The sequence below is a fragment of the Microcebus murinus genome, chromosome 16 (assembly GCF_040939455.1).
Source record: "Microcebus murinus isolate Inina chromosome 16, M.murinus_Inina_mat1.0, whole genome shotgun sequence".
Lineage (NCBI taxonomy): Eukaryota > Metazoa > Chordata > Mammalia > Primates > Cheirogaleidae > Microcebus > Microcebus murinus.
This window is the reverse complement of record NC_134119.1, coordinates 26,760,210-26,781,312: the sequence shown is the minus strand read 5'-3', so window position 1 is coordinate 26,781,312 and position 21,103 is coordinate 26,760,210. Positions and strand designations below refer to the sequence as shown.

General features: G+C 53.7%; 1 protein-coding gene across 1 annotated transcript; it reads left to right on the top strand.

The window, feature by feature from the left end:
- Positions 1–2,048: 2,048 nt before the first annotated feature.
- OXT (oxytocin/neurophysin I prepropeptide) lies at positions 2,049–3,775 on the top strand. The gene is made up of 3 exons (XM_012754916.2): positions 2,049–3,038; positions 3,342–3,543; positions 3,628–3,775. Exons 1-3 carry the CDS (start codon positions 2,919–2,921, stop codon positions 3,681–3,683), a joined length of 378 nt encoding a protein of 125 aa, XP_012610370.2. The 5' UTR covers positions 2,049–2,918; the 3' UTR covers positions 3,684–3,775.
- Positions 3,776–21,103: the final 17,328 nt, after the last annotated feature.

Sequence of the window (21,103 nt, the reverse complement as noted above, 5' to 3'; positions counted from 1 at the left end):
CCCAGCTCAGCCGTGCCCAGACAGCGATGAAATCAGCCAATGCTGTTTTAAGCTGCTAAATTTGTGGCAACTTGTCAGACGGCAATAGAAAACAAATGCCCCTCAGATCACCACGTGGCTTCTCTCCTCATCTTCACAAAGACGTCTGCACTGTCCCTAACCCTGTTTCTCCACAGCACTCGCTAATCTACTGCAACACACTTATGGGTACTGCAATCTGTTTACTGTTCATGTCTGTGTCCTTACCTACTGAAATCCGTTTATTGTTCAGCACCTCTCCTCCTGCGATCACATTAACATAAGCCCCAGGAGGGCCGGGATGTTCGCCTGTTTCATTCGCTGGTGTTGCCAAGCATCTGTAAGGGGACCCGGCACATCTTCGCTGAGGAGCTGTTCAACCTATGAAGGAAGGTGGGCTAGATGGGGCACCCGGTGCTATGATAATTTATGCGCATGTGTTAGCCTGGGTGAGGTCAGTGTGCCCACAGGTTGGGCGGAGGCCTCTCTGGGGCTGCCGCTGGGGTTAAGGCCTTGGCCTTCTAGGCCTGGAATGCCAATGAGCTAATATTGGGAAGACAAGAGCTGCTGCTGATTTGTAAGCCAGGTTGGCCTGCCCCAGCTCCTCAGTGCTGGACAGCTCATGCTGGTGACTCAGGATCAGTGACTTCCAGTCAGATGGGCCCCTTCAGCCCAGCACCCTCCTTGCAGAAGGTCAACAAGAGTGCAGGAGGGTCTGGAGCTGTCCCATTCTCCTTTCCGGGGGTGCAGGGGGCACTGGGGGACTGGCCCTGCTGAGGCTGGACAGTCCGACACTGGTTCTCATTTCCTCTGTGCTACTGCAGGTGCAGTGCCCTGGGGAGCAGGCTGAGATGGAGTTTACCAAACAGCATGTTTGTTACAGAGGACCCTGGGGACCACACCTTTGGAAGGGAGGGGGTAGACACAGACGCAGGCAGAGGGAGAGCTGCCACACAGATCTCAGCGGACCCCATGGGGAGCTCCGGAGCTGAAATGCTCCTGCAGAGCTGTCCTGCGTGTGGGCCAAATGGACCACTGGATGTCACTGGATGTAGGCCACCTGGGAAGGGTGTGGCCCTGTGCCAGGTGGCTTTCTGCAGCTACATCAGGCCCTGGAGGGGCTGCTAGCTGGGGGCCACCTGCAGACCATACTCCCAGAAGCTGGGAGGCAAGTGCTTTGGTGAAGGGAGATCTGGGCAGTGCATGTCCTTCCTTGTCCGCGACATTGACCGGCACTTCTTCCCCTGAGGCAGTCTGTCTGTCTCTAAAAACTGATTTTCATTTTGAGATATATTAAAAATGCAGGCCGGGCGCGGTGGCTCACGCCTGTAATCCTAGCTCTCTGGGAGGCCGAGGCGGGCGGATTGCTCGAGGTCAGGAGTTCGAAACCAGCCTGAGCAAGAGTGAGACCCCGTCTCTACTATAAATAGAAAGAAATTAATTGGCCAAATAATATATATATAAAAAATTAGCCGGGCATGGTGGCGCATGCCTGTAGTCCCAGCCACTTGGGAGGCTGAGGCAGAAGGATCGCTTGAGCCCAGGAGTTTGAGGTTGCTGTGAGCTAGGCTGATGCCATGGCACTCACTCTAGCCTGGGCAACAAAGCGAGACTCTGTCTCAAAAAAAAAAAAAAAAAAAAAAAAAAAAAAAAAAAAAAAAAAAAAAAATGCATAGGCCGGGCGCTGTGGCTCACGCCTGTAATCCTAGCTCTTGGGAGGCCGAGGCGGGCGGATTGCTCGAGGTCAGGAGTTCGAAACCAGCCTGAGCAAGAGCGAGACCCCGTCTCTACTATAAACAGAAAGAAATTAATTGGCCAACTGATATATATATATAAAAAAAATAAGCCGGGCATAGTGGCACATGCCTGTAGTCCCAGCTACTCGGGAGGCTGAGGCAGAAGGATTGCTTGAGCCCAGGAGTTTGAGGTTGCTGTGAGCTAGGCTGACGCCACGGCACTCACTCTAGCCTGGACAACAAAGTGAGACTCTGTCTCAAAAAAAAAAAAAAAAAAAAATGCATAAAAAGCCACAAAATGTTTTTAAATGCAGAAAACAAGAAATCAGATTACGAAAGAAACCGATTATATTTATATTCAGGTATCAAAATGTTAAGATACATTTTGATTTTGTTGTAATATGTGCTTCTTTACTTAACAGGCAGCAAGATCTAGTGGCTGCCGAATAGCCGCAGTAATTTCGCAGTAATGCTGAGTGTAAGCAACGTTCAGAGACATTTGCAACAGCTGCCACATGATGGCGGTTACCTGTTACTTCCATTCCTGACAGAGGCGCAGGTATTGGCAATCCCACTGCGCATGAAGGAAAGGTTGATGATTCAGTTACAGGTTAAAGAAAGATGGGATCTTGTCTCATCCAAGTCCCAGGTGCAGGGAAGTGAGTGTTGCTGTGAGTTGCAGGTTGGGGAGGTTTTCTGGAAATTTGGGCTCAAGAAGAAGAAACCTGCCTGACAAGGGTAGATATGTGTGGTGGCCCAGGAGGGTGGGCAGAGAGTCCAGTCGGAGTGTCTTCCTGCCTGGAATGGCCCCAGTGTCCACTTTTACCACCCCTCTCAAGTCTTAGTTGGGCTGCACCCCACCGCCTCCCCAATTCTCCCTGTCCTACTCTGTGGCCCTGGCCACTGCAGCCTGTTACATTCTGCATGGCGCTCAACCATATGCCCAGATCATTAGTCCACGGGGTGACCTTGACCCCAGGCCAAGCCTTGCAAATGAGGGGGCATGCCTTGTGCGCACATGGCCTGACCCACAGCGACCCACTGTGACCAGTCATACGACAGACCTCTTAGACAGAGCTTGGCCAGCGCGGTGCCCAGACATAAAAAGGCCAGACCGTAGAGACGGCCACCAGCCACCAACCTCGGACCCAGGGCGCCTGCACCATGGCCGGCCCCAGCCTCGCCTGCTGCCTTCTGGGCCTCCTGGCGCTGACCTCCGCCTGCTACATCCAGAACTGCCCCCTGGGAGGCAAGAGGGCGGCGCTGGACCTCGAAGTGCGCAAGGTGAGCACTGGTCCTGCTGCGCTCGCTCGGCCTGAGGGACCCGGGAGAGACCCACAGCCACAGGGGCGGTCCCCTCCCCCGGCTGTCCGGCTTGGCCTAGGAGCCCACGCCTTCAGTAGATTCTGACCCGGCCTTGACTGTAGTCGAGGCGCAGACAGCGCCCCCTGCAGCGCCTGGGTCCCGCCGCACTCGCGAGCCCGAGCCCGGCCCCAGCAGCCCGGCCCCAGCACCCGCCGGCCTCGCGGGGTCCCCGCAGCCCCTCCCCGGCTGCCCCCCCTCCCGCTCACCCGCCCGTCCCCGCAGTGCCTCCCCTGCGGCCCCGGGGGCAAAGGGCGCTGCTTCGGGCCCAGCATCTGCTGCGCGGACGAGCTGGGCTGCTTCGTGGGCACGGCCGAGGCGCTGCGCTGCCAGGAGGAGAACTACCTGCCGTCGCCCTGCCAGTCCGGCCTGAAGCCCTGCGGGAGCGGGGGCCGCTGCGCCGCCGCCGGCTTCTGCTGCGGCCCGGGTGAGCCGGCGGGACCGGCCAGGGTGGGATGGGGCGGGCCGGGGCGCGGCCGGAGTGGCCCCCTGACCGCACCTCTCCTTCTAGACGGCTGTAAGTATGACCTCGACTGCAACCCAGACGCTGCCTTCTCCCAGCCTTGAACACGGATGGCTCCGGATACCCTCAGAGTGTACCCTCGCTCCCCCATCGCCACCCCAGAAATAATGAAAATAAAGCAGATTTATTCCCTCTATCTCGACTGCTGTCTAAGTGTCAGAAATGGGAGGGGACCCTGTGGGGGGTGGAAGACTGCGCCCAGTTGAGCCTGTGTCTCTGGCTTTTGGCAACTCAGTGCAGTAATTCACAGCCAGCCATGGAAAGAAGTGACCTGACTGGCTCTCCGAGGGAGCAGAGAGGGTGTTGTCTGGCTGCCACCATCCTGTGGTGGGTGGAGGAAGGAGGGCCACAACAGGGACAGCTCCAAGGAGATGCAAACAGCCCCAACTTCCTGCTCCCAACAGGGGCTGGGCCACAGCAGGCTGCACTCAGGAGGGACACTTCCAAAAGCCAAAACCACGAGGGTGGGGGCAGCAGGCGGACTCCAGGGTCTGGCAGGAGCCAGATCAAGGAGAAGTGGTTTGTGGAGACTGAATGTCTCCCTGACTCATGGAAGGCAGCGTGAGCCACACCTTAGAAGTCAAGGAAGCAGAGCGGGCCTGCAGGGAGCGGGTACCGGGAGGCAGCTGAAGGGCCATCACGTTTCCAAGGACCTGGACTCTCAAGCAGGCCCAAGAGGCCACTGGCACTCAGAGGAGGTGCCCAAGCTGGGGAAGGTGTGTCCCAGAGGTGACACGGGTTGGGCGCTGTGGATGAGCTGAGCAGGAGAAGTGGGACAGCTGCTGGTGGTCGTCATTCTTCTCTGTAGCTCAGACCTGGCATTCGGTCCTCCTCGAAATGATGCCTTTGAACCTCCAAATTCCTTGGGGAACGTGCAGGACGTGGTTCCAACTCCCCTTTTGGGCAGCACTTTGTGAGCCACGTTACTATCCTGAAGTGACACTCATGGATAACGTGCCTTCCACACACAATTTCAAAACATATAAAATTAGACCACGCAGGACTATAACATACAAAAAAGTGGGGTTTTTTTTTACATTTTTTTTCTGAGACAGGATCTCACTCTATTGTCCAGGCTAGAGTCTGTCATACCGTCATAGCTCACTGCAGCCTGAAACTCCTGGGCTCCTGCCAGCCTCCTGCCTCAGCCTCCCAAGAAGCTGGGACTACAGGCACATGCTGCTAAGCCTGGCTATTTTTTTTCATTGTTTGTAGAGATGGGGGTCTTGCTAACTTGCCCAGGCTGGTCTTGAACTCCTGGCCTCAAGCAATCCTCTGGCCTCAGCTTCCCAAAGTGCTGGAATGACAGGTCTGAGCCACTGCACCTGGGAAAGGAAAGTATTAATAACTTATTATAAAATATTATATTAACATGGAAATAATCAGGTAAGGACACACTATATGATATACTCACAGTGAATGACTGTTCATTCACTGTGCTGATTTTACCTACTTATAATGAATGAAATAAACAGAGATTGGAAGCCATTCTCTACAAGAACTTTAGGAAAATGAAAGAACAGAAGTACCACCAGGACCAATGTTCTCTTTCATGCCTTAAAAAAACACACAGGGCCAGACGTGGTGGCTCACGCCTGTAATCCTAGCACTCTGGGAGGCCAAGGTGGAAGATTGCTCAAGGTCAGGAGGATTGCTCAAGGTCGAAACCAGCCGGAGCAAGAGCAAGACCCCGTCTCTACTAAAAATAGAAATTAATTGGCCAACTAAAAATATATAGAGAAAAAATTAGTCGGGCATGGTGGCACATGCCTGTAGTCCCAGCTACTTGGGATTGCTTGAGCCCAGGAGTTTGAGGTTGCTGTGAGCTAGGCTTATGCCACGGCACTCTAGCCCAGGCAACAGAGTGAGACTCTGTCTCAAAAAAAACCACAAAAAAACCGCACAGACTTATATCTGCATGAATTATAAAGAATGTATTTGTGGAAGACTTGGGGAAACTTGAAGAATGACTGGATATTTGGTTATATTCATGTATTACTGAGTTTTCATTTTGTGTCTGTGTGTAATTATACTCTGTTGGTATGTTGAGTCCATATCTTTTGAGACACATATGGGAATGTTTATAGATGAAATGTGTTAAATAAAATTTATGGGGCAGGGCGCTGTGGTTCACACCTGTAATCCTGACACCTAGTTAGGCCAAGGTGGGAGGATCGCTTGAGCTCAAGAATTTGAAACAAATCTGGAAAACATAGTGAGACTCCATCTCTAAAAAAAATTTTTTTAAAATTAGCTGGGCATGATGGTGCATGCCTGTAGTCCCAGCTACTTGGGAGGCTGAGGCAGAAGTATTGTTTGAGCCCAGGAGTTTGAGGTTGCTGTGAGCTAGGCTGACACCACTGCACTCTAGCCCGGGCATCAGAGTTAGACTCTATCTCAAAAACAAAACAAAACAAAAACAAAAAAGAGAGATGCTGCTGACATTTCTGTTTTTGTGAAGCAACAGACCGGAGCACTGGACGCTGTGCCCTGGCTCTGGCGCCTGCTGGCCACAGCCCCTTTGCCCTGGAGACACGGCAGAAAGCACAGAGCTTTCTGTGACTTGTGGGCTTTCCCCTCTAAATGGCTGTGTAGCTGGGTCAAGGGGTCAAGGAGAGGGAGAAAGAATAGAAGAATGTCCAGGGAGGCAGACATTTGTGCAAACTGGGGGTGGGCAGAGATTACGCACCCTTCCCAGAGGGGGCAGCCTGACTGTGTTCTGAAGACAGGGCGAGGGGAAGGAGTCTCTGAGTCTGTACCTGGGAAGAGGAGAGGTGCGGACCTCATTCAGAAAGTGTCCCCAAGTCCAGACACCAGCACCAGATCCCATGCAGCCAAGACACCTGCCTCTTGCCACCTCCCTCTGTGTGGAAGGGCTAATAAATTCCCATTAGGTCTGGTCCTGCTGCAGCCCTGCTCCCATGGGGGCTGGCCTCAAAGTCTGCATGGGATCCCAAAGGAGATGCAGCCTCTTGTGGCCCCAAGACCTGGAGCAAGAAAGGCCAAGGACAGGATGCAGACAACAGAAGGAGGACGAGAGAGCGGGATGGGAGGTAATGTTAGGTCTGGTGGACAGTAAACAGGTGGCCATGAAGTGGCTAAGGGTGGAGAGCAGGAACCAAACTGTACCTAGGAACCAAACTGCGACAGGACCTGTTCCTGGGGGAAACACAAATAGTGGAAAGGTCCTAGTAACCTTTAAGTAATGTAGACCTCATTACCATTGAATTAGCATAACATGGGTGGAGCCTTGCAATGAATTCTGGGGAGGCCACATGCGCAGAAAGGGAAACTGTTATTAATACATAACCAGCTTGTTATGTAACCTGTTACATAACCACAACCTGACAGTCTCCCCAAAAGGCAGGAAACGACAACCAATCCTGCCAGGAGAAAGTCCGGATAAACTTGTGAGCTTATAAAAGGCAGGGGTTGCTCAGACTTTAGTGTCCTCTCCAACCAGGAAGACTGACCCCTGGAACGTATTTTCACTTTGTGTAGCTTCCTTCCTTCCTTTCAGCCTTTTAGCTGCTCTCTCTGAAAAATCTCTTCAGCTCTTCATAAGAATTCCTCACCCTTGGTTAGTCCTTCCTCTAAAATCTATCTCAATGTTACCTGCTTCTTTCCACTACTGCTTTGGGATCAGAAAACCTGCTATTTCCTGTCCCAGAAGCCTTGGCTACCTTCACCCCTCCCCAGAATTTGCTCCACTGGCTTAAATGGCACCTTTTAAGAGGAGCTTTCTCTGACTGCTCTATCTGGAGCATCCCCACTCCTATCTTGGTTATCTGCTAACTGGGTCTGAGTCATGGGTTTCATAGCACCTACTACCATTTGCAGTTCATGTGTGTGTGTGTGTGTGTGTGTGTGTGTGTGTTTATGGCTGTGCATGCTCTAGAATGAAACCCCAGGGCAGAAAGGACTCCATCTTTCTTATTCAGGAGTGTGGCTCCACTCCTGGTGGGGTTTCTGCCACACAGTGGGATTTCAATAAACTGTGGAAAGAAGGAAGGGAGGGAGGAAGGGAACCCCTGGGTACCAGCCTCAGCTCTTCAGGGAGTTGCTGTGTGAACTTGGGCAAGTCACACCTGTTCCTAAGGTTACTCACTTGATTACTAACCCTACTTCCTACCTCACTGAGGTCTTAAGGCAATCAGCTGAGGGTGCCATAAAGGGTTAAGCACCTTAACCATCCTTACATAACAAAATGTTGCAAGCCTCCAGGTTCAACCCCAAATCTCAGAATGTTCTTGCAAGTCCTTCTTGCCCTTAGACTACCTTTTCTGAGAAGAGGTAACAGTTAAGTAATCTTAGCAGAGCATCTGCCTCTGCCCATCCCTCCCGTGTTCTTATTCCCCTGGTAAACGTACCACATAGCATCTCTGCTGCCGTTACAGAGAGGTTGGCCTCATTTTCAAACGGATTCTCCTGCCGGCTGCAAGTTCAGCTTTCTCTCCTCTACCCTGTTTTATAATGGTTTTTTTGAGGACCCTCGATCTTGTAGGTAACACAAACGCTTTGTAAACTATGATGGGGTGAACAAAAGTGAGCCAGTTGTTGTGATTAGCGAGGTGTGGTGGTGCACACCTGCACCTAGCTACTGCGTAGGCTGAGGAGAGGAGACTGCTGGAGTTTGAGACCAGCCTGGGCAATATAGCAAGACCCTGTCTCAAGAAAAATGGTTGTTGTAGAAACCCAAGGACTGCTTATTGGATTGAGTGAAAGAGAGTAGGTTGAGCAGATATAACAAACCTGCCGAAAAAGTGCTGGGCTTGAGGCAGAAGGTATGCAAGTGAAATGGATCCACATAGCAGGAGTAAGTGAAAAAGGAGAAAAAAGCCTTCACTCATTTTCAGACACCCACACCTAACTCCAAAACACATATCAGCTGGATCGAAGCAATAAATAGAATACAATCAGTTGGAAGGGGAGCTACACTTGAGTATTTATCAAATCTCTAGAGGGAGTTATATTAAATTTAAAAGAAATCGGAAATGTAAAGACCTCATACAAATACTTACCTGTAAAAATGACCTAAATAAAAGGCAAAATGAACGATGAGAAATATTTTTTCAACAAACACTTTTTCTACATTAAAAGCCTATACAGGCTGGGCGCCTGTAATTCTAGCACTCTGGGAGGCCCTGGTGGAAGGATAGATTGAGGCCAGCATGAGCAAGAGCCAGGACCCGTCTCTACTAAAAATAGAAAAGTTAGCTGGGTATGGTGGGGCAGACATGTAGTCCACTTATAGTCCCAGCTAGGGGAGGCTGAGACAGGAGAATCACTTAAGCCCAGGAGTCTGAGGTTGCAGTGAGCTATGATGACGCCACTGCACTCTAGCCCATGCCACAGAGCAAGACTTTGTCGGGGGTTGGGGTGGAGGGAAAAAAACAAGCCTGTACAGCAGAAGATGGGTGAATCCACCCATCTTCTGGTCTATCTCCAGGTCCCAGGTGACAGGGCCTGCTGCCTGGGTGGGGACAATGGCTCTTGGCCTGGGGACAGACAGATATTCCCTTTGCTGGGTTAGGGAAGAGTTAGGCTTGTCCACACCACCACCCCAAGCAGCCCGACAACGGGGCAAGAAACACCCGTGGTGGTAGGATGTGCATTGAAAGAACATTTCAGGGGCCTGGGGACCAGACGGGGAGGAAGCGGGGCGGCGGGGGTGTAGCACAAATTGGGCCCCCCTCGCCTGCGGGCCCCTGACGAGGGCGCAGTGCTCAGACTGCTAAGCTCGGCATCCAGACCCACTCAGTGCGCGGCCGGCGGGGAGGCGCCGCGCTCACGCCCACGGGGCGGCGGAGGGAGGCTGGGGCGGGAGGCGTCCTGGCGGCCCCGCTCGGCCCCTGCCCAGCTGGGCTTCGCGGGCGGAGGAAGGGGCCCTGTCTGAGCCTTGAACCCCAGGCAGAGCGGAGCCCGGGCGGGTCGGAGAAAAGCGCGCAGAGGCCGAGCAGTCCCGGGGTGCGAGCGCCGTGAGCCTCGCCTTCGGCGGCCGCTTGGGGTTCCCACTTCCGCGGGGAGACTAGCCTCACCCCGCCAACCTAGGTGGAGGGGCCCTGGGGACGGGAAGGGAGGGCGGGCCGCCCTGCAGGGAAGGCTCCACCCGGTGTATTCGGTGCCTGTGGTTTGGGGACTGAAGTGCGGGGGAAGAGGGGACGGGGAGGACACGCGTGGTAGGATAAACATCTTGTGCAAAGATGTGAAAGAGCGGGATCGCAGCGCGTGCGCAGAACTGCCTTGGTGCCAGCACTATTCTAAGCCTTTTACACAACACGGACGTCGGTCTCACTGCAGTCTGCCCCTTCCTGGACAGTCAGTCATATGCACCCCTCCTATTCTTGAGCGTCTAGTGCCAGCCTTCTGCTCCTCTTGCACGCTGCGTATCAGGCTCTGGACATTGCAGCCAATGGAGTTGACTGAAAGGCTACCGAGAGCTCACAGGTTAGGGGAAGGCAGGAGGACCAGCTTGGACACGGTTCTGGAGGGCTGCACAACATGGACCCAGAAATGGCACATGAAATGAACATGTCGGGTCCCACAGAAGCAGCGCCCTAGACGGGGACTCTTGTACACAGGGTTTACTGAGGGAGGACTCTCAGGAGCACCCCACGGGAGTGAGTGAAGCTGGACAGGGCAGGGGAGGAAACCGGGTAAAGAAGTGGTCTCGGCTGGGGTGGAACTTCAGCCAGTCTCCACAGGGAGCCCCGAGTGTGAGTGGCCCTGCAGAGCTGCCCTACCTTGGGTAGGAGGGTTGATTTTTTTTATATTTGTGTATTAGTCGTTGGGCAAGGGGCTGGGGGAGAAGGACTCAATCTTGCTGAGCTGGCTCCTGCTGGCTGAGGGTGAGTCTGGAGAAAGGCCAGCTGTAAACCATTAACAACCCACACTCCTCGCATCTGGGACGGATGCACTCAGTATAAAGAGAATCTGGGAGCAGCATCTACAGGGTCTGCTATAGAATAACTTCAGCCTGATGCCGCCACTCAGATTTGTATTCCAGGGAGGGGCTGGCTATTTGGACACTAAACATCCGTGTTGACTTGTTTTTGTTGTTGTTTTGAGACAGGGTCTCAGTCTGTCACCCAGGCAAGAGTACAATGATGTCATCACAGCTCGCCGCAACCTCTCACTCCTGGTTCAAGTGATCCTCCTGCCTCAGGCTCCTGAGTAGCTGGAACTACACGTGTATGCCAACGTGACCGGCTATTAATTTTCTGTTTTTAGTAGGCAGGGAGTCTCACTTTTGGTAAGGCAGGTCTGGAACTCTTGAGCTCCAGGGATCCTCCTGCCACAGACTACCAAAGTGCTGGTTTACAGGTGTGAGCTACCACACCTGGCCAAAGTATTACATTTTTCCTGGAGATGGTGTCTAACTGTGTTGACTAGATAGTCTTGAGATCCTGGCCTGAAGCGATCCTCCTGGCTTAGACTGCCAAATTGGTGGGATCACAGGCCCAAGCCACCGTGTCCACCGTTCTGTGTTTACTTCTGATTAACCCCAGTCCCGTGAACATCTCTGATGTCTCATTTACTTACTGTCCTTGGTGTAAGAACACGTACTCCCTGTAAATCCTGCCTTTACATCAAAGCAACCTTGATGCTATAACACACGTTCTTGCCTGTTCTGGACCCTGCCTTTAAACTGTCACACACAGAGCACGATCACCCTGTCCCTGTGTATGGAAGCCCTGCACCTGGGCGTCACAGGCACAGAGATCTATTCATCTTGCTGCTGCCCAAGACCACCCTTCCATCTATAAATTCTCCAAATCAATCATCCTTTCTCTACAAACTATATTTGTCTGCCTCGTTCTTTGGTTTCTCAGCTGCTTATTCAGTTGCAGGTCACTTTGCACACGTGGCCCTTTCACAGAGCACAGGCCCATCCTCAGGTGTCTGAATGAAGCCCCCTCAGTCCGTGTCCAGTGGAGAAAGGGGGATGCCTTGAAGAAAACCCGGGTGATGTGACGAGGAGGAAATGATGCTGTAGGGCTAATCACGGAGAATACTTCTAAAATCAGAGCCACAGCCCGTCTCCCCTGCCCCCACCCCTAACTTTAGCAAATGACCGACTGAGTGAGTGTGGGGCCGGCCCTGCAGCCTGGCGTCCCTGCACCTGTGCCACCACCCACGGCCAGGCAGTGGGGAAAGGCCACCAATGAGCAGCACAAGGACATTGTCAGTCTTTCTGTCCCCTGTCTGCTGGGCAGGATTCTGGCTCTGTCCTCCTGGTTTCGCTCCCTCCTTCCCTCCCTCCATGGACTTGTTTTTATAGTTTTCTTAGGACCCAGCAACACCACCACTGCATGAGAGTCAGTTAAAAATTGGGAATCTCAGGTGCTGCTCTATACCTACCAAATTAGACTTTGCATCTTAAAAAGACACTGGGGTAGTCGGTTTCCCCCTGTAGCTCACACTGTGTTTGTTCTCTGGTGATCTATGCAGCAAAGAGTAAAAGGGATAAGAAATAAGATTGCCAGGTAATTTTTATACATATTTAAGTTTGAGCTGGACCACTTCTAATGTCTCCTTATACTAAGTTGTACCTGTAAGGTAGGACTCCTTCCTAGTCCCTGCTACTTATCTGACTATTCTGTTGTCTAGAATTTCTTGATTGTTCCGATCCTGTTGCTGTGTGACAAACCACCCCAAAGTGCAATGGCACAAACCACCACCGTGTTGTCATGCACATAGATTCGGAAAGTCAGGAGTGCAAACGGCATAGCATGGACACCTTTGATCTACTCCACCACAACGGCTGGGGCCTCCACTGGAAGAATGAATGGCCAGGGGCTGAAATCTTCTGGAGACTTCTTCACTCACGGGCCTGGGCACCTGAGTTGGAATGGCCGAAAGATTGGGCTGAGCTGAGCCTCCTGTCTGCAGGGCCTGCCTTCCTGTGGCCTCTCTGTGTGGCTTGGGCTTCTCACCACTCAGTGGCTTTGGGATAGTTGGATTCACTCTTGAAGCTTTTCACAGTGGCTCAGGGCTTCAAAGGTGAATGTTCCAGAAAACAAGGAAGAAGGGATGTGAGAGGCATTTCATAACCATCTCAGAAATCACGGAGGCCCAGTTCTGCCAGGCTCTAGTGGTTCAAGGCAGCCACGGGCCCGTCCAGGGCCAAGAGAAGAAACATCCCCCCGTGGCTGGGGAGGCGTCCCCCATAACTGGCAGCCAGTAACTGAACACACTCACAGTGGCCTGAAGCCAGGAGGGAAGGGGAGACCGAGCACTGGAACGGATGTTCCCAAGGACAGCTGAAAGGCGGGAGAGCAGCTGGGAGGGCTGGGAGGGAGCAGCCACTGGACCTTTAGCAAGGGTTGCTGAGGGCCACCAGTGTGAAGGGACATTCTGGCTGGGCCACAGGCTCAGCTTTGCAGGTTTTCCACAGACCAAGCGCCAGCAGGTTCAGCCAGCCCGCGCCCACGCCTGCCCTGGGCTCCTTTGCACAGGAAACTTCCAGGCTCTGGGCCACTCACCGCCAGTCCTCATCTCATTACAGAAGCCACCTCACTGAGGCCATCGCACGCACAGCTCGTGTGCCCGCATCTCATTTCCCCTGTTGTTCACCCTCCCCTGTCCCCTCCTCAGTCCCAGGGGCCAGACCCCCACCCTCATCTCATGCTGGGGGTGGGTGGGAGGGAGGCAGGAGGTGAGAGGGGCGCTCTCCTGAGGCTCGTGGTGTCTGAGACAGGCTAATTACAGCTTCCTCATTACTGAGCCGTGGGCTTGCATGACATCCGCTGAGTCAGAGCTGATGTCTGGACCCTGGGCCCAAAGGAAGGGAATCAAGAATCCTGGGAGGATTGGGAGGGGGAGGGGGAGGCCAGCTATACCTCTGTCCCCACCCTCCATTCTGGGCCCCCTTGCTTTTCAAGCCCAGTTCTCTCCACCAGGTTAGAGGAAACCCTGACCCACCCTTCTTCCCCACTCCCCTCTGTTTCCGGACATCTTCCCGGGACTGTCCCTATCTGTCTCTCATGCCTTCCCACCCCGCCAGAGCCACGCAGGGCTCATTCATTCAGTTACCAATTACATGTGGCTTCCCAGTCACCCAGCTCCTCTTTCAAACTGGATCTTCTTTGGTCACACACATCACAGGCTGGGGTCTCCATAGCACGATCTTGGCTCCCACTGCCCTAGGCCTGTTGAGGGCCACTCTAGAGCCCCTCTGCACCTGCTCCTACCCACACCCTCCTCTTTCTGGACCTGCACGGGGACGGGTACTTTTCCATTCACATTCCCACCATTCACAGGACATTTATCCATTTGCATGAGGCTGACTCTGCTGAGCCTTTACTGGGGGAGTATCTTCTATTTTTAAGCCCAGAGGTGTGATACTGAATTTTCAGAAGTTCTGCCGCAGCCTGGTCATGACGTTGTGGTTTCATAATTAGACTGTGTTGTGCCTGTGCTTCTGGACTGCACGGTGGGTTTGGACCCAAGTGAAGAGGTCCCTGTAGCTGGGTGGTCTCTGGCCAGATCAGTACCCCGGTGAACAGGCCCTGCAGCGGGGACCACTAACCATGGACACCCAGCTACACAACGCAGTCAGCCAGGGCAGCTCTTCGTGGAACTGAGCCTTGGTTTCCTCTGAACTACAAAGATTTGGGGGATTCGATGAGATAATGCATGTAAAGCACTTAGCACCCTGCCTGGGACAGTGTTCTCCATATATAGAAACTGTAAAGAGACTTTGCAAAGGCTTTTTACATGCATGGACGGCCTTCAGGGTCTCCATAATCTCGTGGTCACACATGCACAGTCATGTGTGTGTAAATCACCCATATCCAGGCCCCTCTGTGGAGGGCAGTGTGGCTCTCAGCCCAGGAGGATCAGCTCCAGCTGGTGCGTGCTGGTGGGGCTTGAAACCCTTTCACGTGTTCCCAGGGGTCCTGCAACTAGATTCCTAGACATAGTGTACAAGCATAATGTGACATGGCTAGATATTGCCACATCCCCTCCACACAGCTCATGCCACTTGCATTCCCACCAGCAGGGCTTGACAGCCTAGTTAAGCTATGGGCTCACCACCAGACTGTGGTCAAACATTGAGATTTTTGTCAATCTGCTAAGCAAGATAGTGTTTTTAGGGATTATGGCCCCAACACAGCAGTCACCAGCCCCATGTGACTATCAAGCACTTGAAATGTGGCTGGTGTGACTAAGGAACTGAGTTTTATTTACTTATTTTTTTAATTTTATTTTCTTTTTTTAAAATTGTGTCTCTAAAGGGAGTTGATATACTTGTGAGGAACTGAGTTTTAAATGTTATTAAGTTTCAATTAATTTGAATGACCACATGAGGCCAGTGGCTCATGGCTACACTGGACAGTGCAGCTTCGGCTATGCCCAAATGGGACTCTGCCCCTCCCACCCAGCACTACAAGGAAAGGTCCTGCCACGTGCAGACGGGCTGGGAGGCCCGGTGAGGTGAGGGGTCAGCTCCAGAGCTGGCGCTGGTCACAGAAGGCCGCGGGGACTCCACGGCAGGGGCCAGCCTCAAGCAGCAGCCCCACCCCAGTGGCCATCACAATGGCAGCCAGCCTGCGTCACAATACCACAGGTGGGAGGCCACTCAGCAGCCTTGCAGCCCGCCAGCCAATTTCCCCCTGGGGCAGGTCCCTTTGTCTGCAGACCTACTTACAGCAGGCTCAGAGTCAGAGGACCCCGTCTCCTGGGGGATGGAAAAGCGCCCAGCCACTGAGTGGCCTCACGCTGGACACCTACAGGAAGAGGCAGGCCAGGTGTGGGGCTGGGAAGACCAGCTCAGCCCCAGGACCCAGGGCCCGCAGGGCCCCGCCGCCCATCTGCAGGGACCTGCAGTGCGGGCTGAGCAATGAGAAGCTGCTCCTCTTCTTCCTGGCCATCTGGTTCTTCTACTTCTTCTACCTTCACGACTGACTCTGACCACACCTCCCTTCCGCCCCCTCAGGGGGGCCACGACAGCTGGCCTGACCCAGCCCCTTCCAGTGGGACAGAGTGGCCTGGGCCAGAGCCTGGCTCCACACAGCAGGCGGCAGGTCTCAGCGTTGCACCTCGGGAGTGGAGACTGGAGACTGCAGGCCCTGGGCCCCTCACCTCACAAACTGGGGGTGCCGTGGCCCCGGCTCCTGCCCGCTGAGGGACCCGGAGCTGCACGGCCCAGAGGAGCCTCGTCCTCCACCGAGTAGATGACGCAGGAAGGGGAAGAGAAATGTGTCCCAAAGACCTGTGCGGGCCAGCGTGGCTGGAGTCTCTGGAGGGCAGCGGGGACACAGCAAGGCTTTGGGGCCCTGAGTCTTCCCAGTGGGCGCAGGTCAACTCTGCATGGAGACTGGGAAGCTGCTTTGTGCCTGGCCGCAGGCTCTCATGAGAAATAAACCGCCCTCAGAGAAGGTGACAGCAAGAGACATTTTATTCCCATTTTGGGGGGACGGAAAAAGAGCCCAGCGGTGCTTAGCACGTTTCTGGCCAGAGCGGTGAAAAGACCATGTGCCTTTTGGACCGTCTTTAAAATAAGACAAAAATGGGGGTGTGGCTCCACCTGCACCTAGGACAGGTCCTGCCTGCCTGGGTGGCTCCCAGGCCTGGTTTTCCTGGGGGCAGGACTGCTGGACACGCAGATCCCAGGGCCCCGCAGGAGGCGTGGGCAGTGGCTCCAGCACAGCCATGTGTGCGCGCCTGTGCCCCGCAGAGCGCACGCTGGCAGGGCGCTCGCTGGCAGGGCACACACTGGGTTTGGGTGGCAGGACAGCCCCCAGAGAGAAGGGCTCCCAGCGGTCAGAGGGCCCTGGTGGGGGGAACGAGGCTGTTACCCTAAGACCATGACAGGGAACGAAGTCCCCACACACACACAGAGAGAAAGAAGAGCTTCTGCTACCTGCTGGGGCTTCTCTAAGAACATGGGCACGCAGGGAGGGGCAGGCAAGACTCGGGGCTGGCACAGACAGTTAAAAGAAAGGGCACACACTGGTGTCAATGGCAGGGCAGGACAGGCCATCTGTGCAGTCCCTGAAGTCTCACGGGAGTGCTGTGTCAAGCTCAACACCTTCGGGAAGGGGAGGGAAGGTTGTGACCCTCTCTGCAGCCACCTTTGTGGACAGATCCCCTGGGAACTGTAGCCTGACCCCAACCCCAGATCTCTGAATTCTTGGGTCTGGACTGGAGCCCTGGGCGTCCCGAAGGGACCAGGAACGTGTAACCACGGCCCGTCACAGGTGCCTGCGACTGATTAAGCTCACGGAGGAAATACAGTATAAAGCGTCCCTCAGCTGCTCCTTCCCAGACGTGCTGAGACATTCTTCTAGTGATGGGATCTAGCTGATGTAGTAACAGTGTAGGGGTACAACGTTCCCATTGGGACTCCACAAAGCTAAATTTTGGATTGAAAAAAAAAACCCTACAGCCCATAAACAGGTGTTTTTCCTGAAATGGGCCACATGCAGGAAAGGTTCCGTCCCCCTCCGAGAGCAGCCTCAGGTGCTGAGTGGTGCTGGCACCTGGCCAGAGGGTGGCACTCAGACCCCCCCACACACACACCTGGGCTCATCCCTGAGGGAGCCTGGGCCTCAAATATGGGATGGATCTGAAAATGTGAGTTTTTGTCCTTACAGGCCTGTGGCACAAATTACAGCCGCAGTCGGGACAGCCTGAGGTTGTGCTCCACGCACACCCCCTGCTGCGGGGTGGGGGTGTGCAGACATCCTGGTGGCCCTCAGCAGGGTCCCTTGTCTGCAGGGCCTGCCTTCCTGTGGCCTCTCTGTGTGGCTTGGGCTTCTCACCACTCAGTGGCTTTGGGATAGTTGGATTTACTCTTAGAGCTTTGCACAGTGGCTCAGGGCTTCAAAGGTGAATGTTCCAGAAAACAAGGAAGAAGGGATGTGAGAGGCATTTCATGACCATCTCAGAAATCACGGAGGCCCAGTTCTGCCAGGTTCTAGTGGTTCAAGGCAGCCACGGGCCCGTCCAGGGCCAAGAGAAGAAACATCCCCCCATAGCTGGGGAGGCGTCCCCCATAACTGGCAGCCAGTAACTGAACACACTCACAGTGGCCTGAAGCCAGGAGGGAAGGGGAGACCGAGCACTGGAACGGATGTTCCCAAGGACAGCTGAAAGGCGGGAGAGCAGCTGGGAGGGCTGCGAGGGAGCAGCCACTGGACCTTTAGCAAGGGTTGCTGAGGGCCACCAGTGTGAAGGGACATTCTGGCTGGGCCACAGGCTCAGCTTTGCAGGTTTTCCACAGACCAAGTGCCTGCAGGTTCAGCCAGCCCGCGCCCACGCCTGCCCTGGGCTCCTTTGCACAGGAAACTTCCAGGCTCTGGGCCACTCACCGCCAGTCCTCATCTCATTACAGAAGCCACCTCACTGACGCCATTGCACGCACAGCTCGTGTGCCCGCATCTCATTTCCCCTGTTGTTCACCCTCCCCTGTCTCCACCTCAGTCCCAGGGGCCAGACCCCCACCCTCATCTCATGCTGGGGGTGGGAGGGAGGCAGGAGGTGAGAGGGGCGCTCTCCTGAGGCTCGTGGTGTCTGAGACAGGCTAATTACAGCTTCCTCATTACTGAGCCGTGGGCTTGCATGACATCCGCTGAGTCAGAGCTGATGTCTGGACCCTGGGCCCAAAGGAAGGGAATCAAGAATCCTGGGAGGATTGGGAGGGGGAGGGGGAGGCCAGCTGTGCCTCTGTCCCCACCCTCCATTCTGGGCCCCCTTGCTTTTCAAGCCCAGTTCTCTCCACCAGGTTAGAGGAAACCCTGGCCCACCCTTCTTCCCCACTCCCCTCTGCTTCTGGACATCCTCCCGGGACTGTCCCTATCTGTCTCTCATGCCTTCCCACCCCGCCAGGGCCACGCAGGGCTCATTCATTCAGTTACCAATTATATATGGCTTCCCAGTCACCCAGCTCCTCTTTCAAACTGGATCTTCTTTGGCCACACACGTCACAGACTGGAGGGACCCCTCCTCAACTCAGATCTGCTCGCAGCTACAAATGGCGCTTGTCCACGGCGGGGTCCCCCTGCCACACTGGCAGGAGGTCTCCACCTCCCAATGGGGCCTCCCCCTCCCCTGTGTTCCCTGCCCTCGCTCCCAACCCCAGTGGCTCTCACAAGGCAGAGGGGTGTCAGCCCAGGTTTCCCCGCCTTGGGACAGACTTCCGGGTGCCCTCACCCTCAGGCACCCACTATGCCATTCTTTCCCTAGGATCTGAGGGACAATGGTGTTTCCTTTGCAGCCTCAACACACAGAGGGCCGTGTGACATCTCTTTTCCTGGGTGTGTCCCAGAGGTGACACGGATTGGGCGCTGTGGATGAGCTGAGCAGGAGAAGCGGGACAGCTGCTGGCGGTCGTCATTTTCTGTAGCTTCAGGCCTGGCCTTTGGTCCTCCTCGAAATGATGCCTTTGAACCTCCAAATTCCTTGGGTAACTGTGCAGGATGTGGCTCCAACTCCCCTTTTGGGCAACATTTTGTGAGCCACGTTACTATCCTGAAGTGACATTCCTGGATAACGTGCCTTCCACACACAATTTCAAAACATATAAAATCAGTCCGAGCAGGAATATAGGATACAGAAAGTGGAGTTTTTTACATTTTTTTTTTTTTCTGAGACTAGCTCTCACTCTATGGTCTAGGCTGGAGTACAGTCACACAAAAAATAGCCAGGCTTGGCAGCATGTGCCTACAGTCCCAGCTTCTTAGGAGGCTGAGGCAGGAGGCTGGCTTGAGCACAGGAGTTTGAGGTTGCTGTGAGGTGTAATTGTGCCGCTACACTCTAGCTGGGTGACAGAGCAAGACCCTCTCTCTCAAAAAAAGAAAGAAATGATGGGAGGCCAAATTGTTTTGACTGAGCTCCTGTGCTAGGGCCCAACAGACCAAACCAAAATGGGGTTACTCATGCTAAGTGCCACATAGTCAAACTGATACTTTAAGGAAGCAGATAATTTTCCAAACAAATTGATTTTCCTGAAAACAGGTGTTTCACATCAACCAATCAGGAAATCCCAGTCTGGCTGGTCACAGTGGCTCCTAGTTGTAATCCCAGCACATTGGAAGGCCAAAGAGGGAGGATCATCTGAAGCCAGGAGTTTGAGATAAGCCGGGGCAATGTAGCAAGATCATATCTCTCCAAAACATTTTTTGAAAAATTAGCCAAGCATGGTAGCTCGTGCCTATAGTCCCAGCTACTTGAGAGGCTGGCTGGAGTCCAGGAGTTCAAGGCTACAGTGAGCTATGATTGTGCCACTGCATTCTAGCCTGGGCAACACAGCAAGACGTTGTCTCGAAAGAAAGAAAGGGAAGGAAGGAAGGGAGGGAAGGAGGGAGGGAGGGAGGGAGGGAGGAAGGAAGGAAGGAAGGAAGGAAGGAAGGAAGGAAGGAAGGAAGGAAGGAAGGAAGGAAGGAAGGAAGGAAGGAAGGAAGGAAGGAAGGAAGGAAGGAAGGAAGGAAGGAAGGAAGGAAGGAAGGAAAGAAAGAAGGAAAGAAAGAAGGAAGGAAGGAAGGAAGGGAGGGAGAAAATGCAGCCAGGCCTAGTGGCTCATGCCTATAATCCCAGCACTTTGGGAGGCCGAGGTGGGAGGATCACTTGAAACCAAGAGTTCAAGACCAGCATGGGAAACCTAGCAAGACCTCTCCACGCACACACACAAATTAAAATAAAAAAACTTAGCAAGGAGTGGTGCTATATTCCTGTACTTCCAGGTACTCAGGAGGCTGAGGCAGGAGGATCGCTTGTGCACAGGAGTTCAAGGCTGCAGTGAGCTATGATAGGGCCACTCACTCCAGCCTGGGCAGTAGAGCAAGGCCCTGTCTACCCCCCACTCCCCCAAAAAAAGACACACTTAAAAGGCTACATACTGGCTGGGCGCAGTGGCTCACGCCTGTAATCCTAGCACTCTGAGAGGCCAAGGAGGGTGGATTGCTCGAGGTCAGGAATTCCAAACCAGCCTGAGCAAGAGCAAGACCCCGTCTCTACTATAAATAGAAAGAAATTAATTGGTCAACTAATATATATAGAAAAAAAATTAGCTGGGCATGGTAGCACATGCCTGTAGTCCCAGCTACTTAGGAGGCTGAGGCAGTAGGATTGCTTGAGCCCAGGAGATTGAGGTTGCTGTGAGCTAGGCTGATGCCACAGCGCTCACTCTAGCCTGGGCAACAAAGTGAGACTCTGTCTAAAAAAAAAAAAGGCTACATACTACGTGACTTCATTTATAAGACACAATTGCAAAAGGAAAACAATAGAAATAGCAGATCAGTGGTTAGCATGGGCTAGTGGAGGGGTCAGAAGGGTGGATTATAAAAGGGCAAAGGGTAATTTGGGAGAGAAGAGATGACGCTGTCTACGTCTTGACTGTGGTTGGTGTTGGTTACTGAACTGAGTTGGTTTTTGTTTTTGTTTTTTTTTTTTTTTGAGACAGAGTCTCGCTTGTTGCCCAGGCTAGAGTGAGTGTCGTGGCGTCAGCCTAGCTCACAAG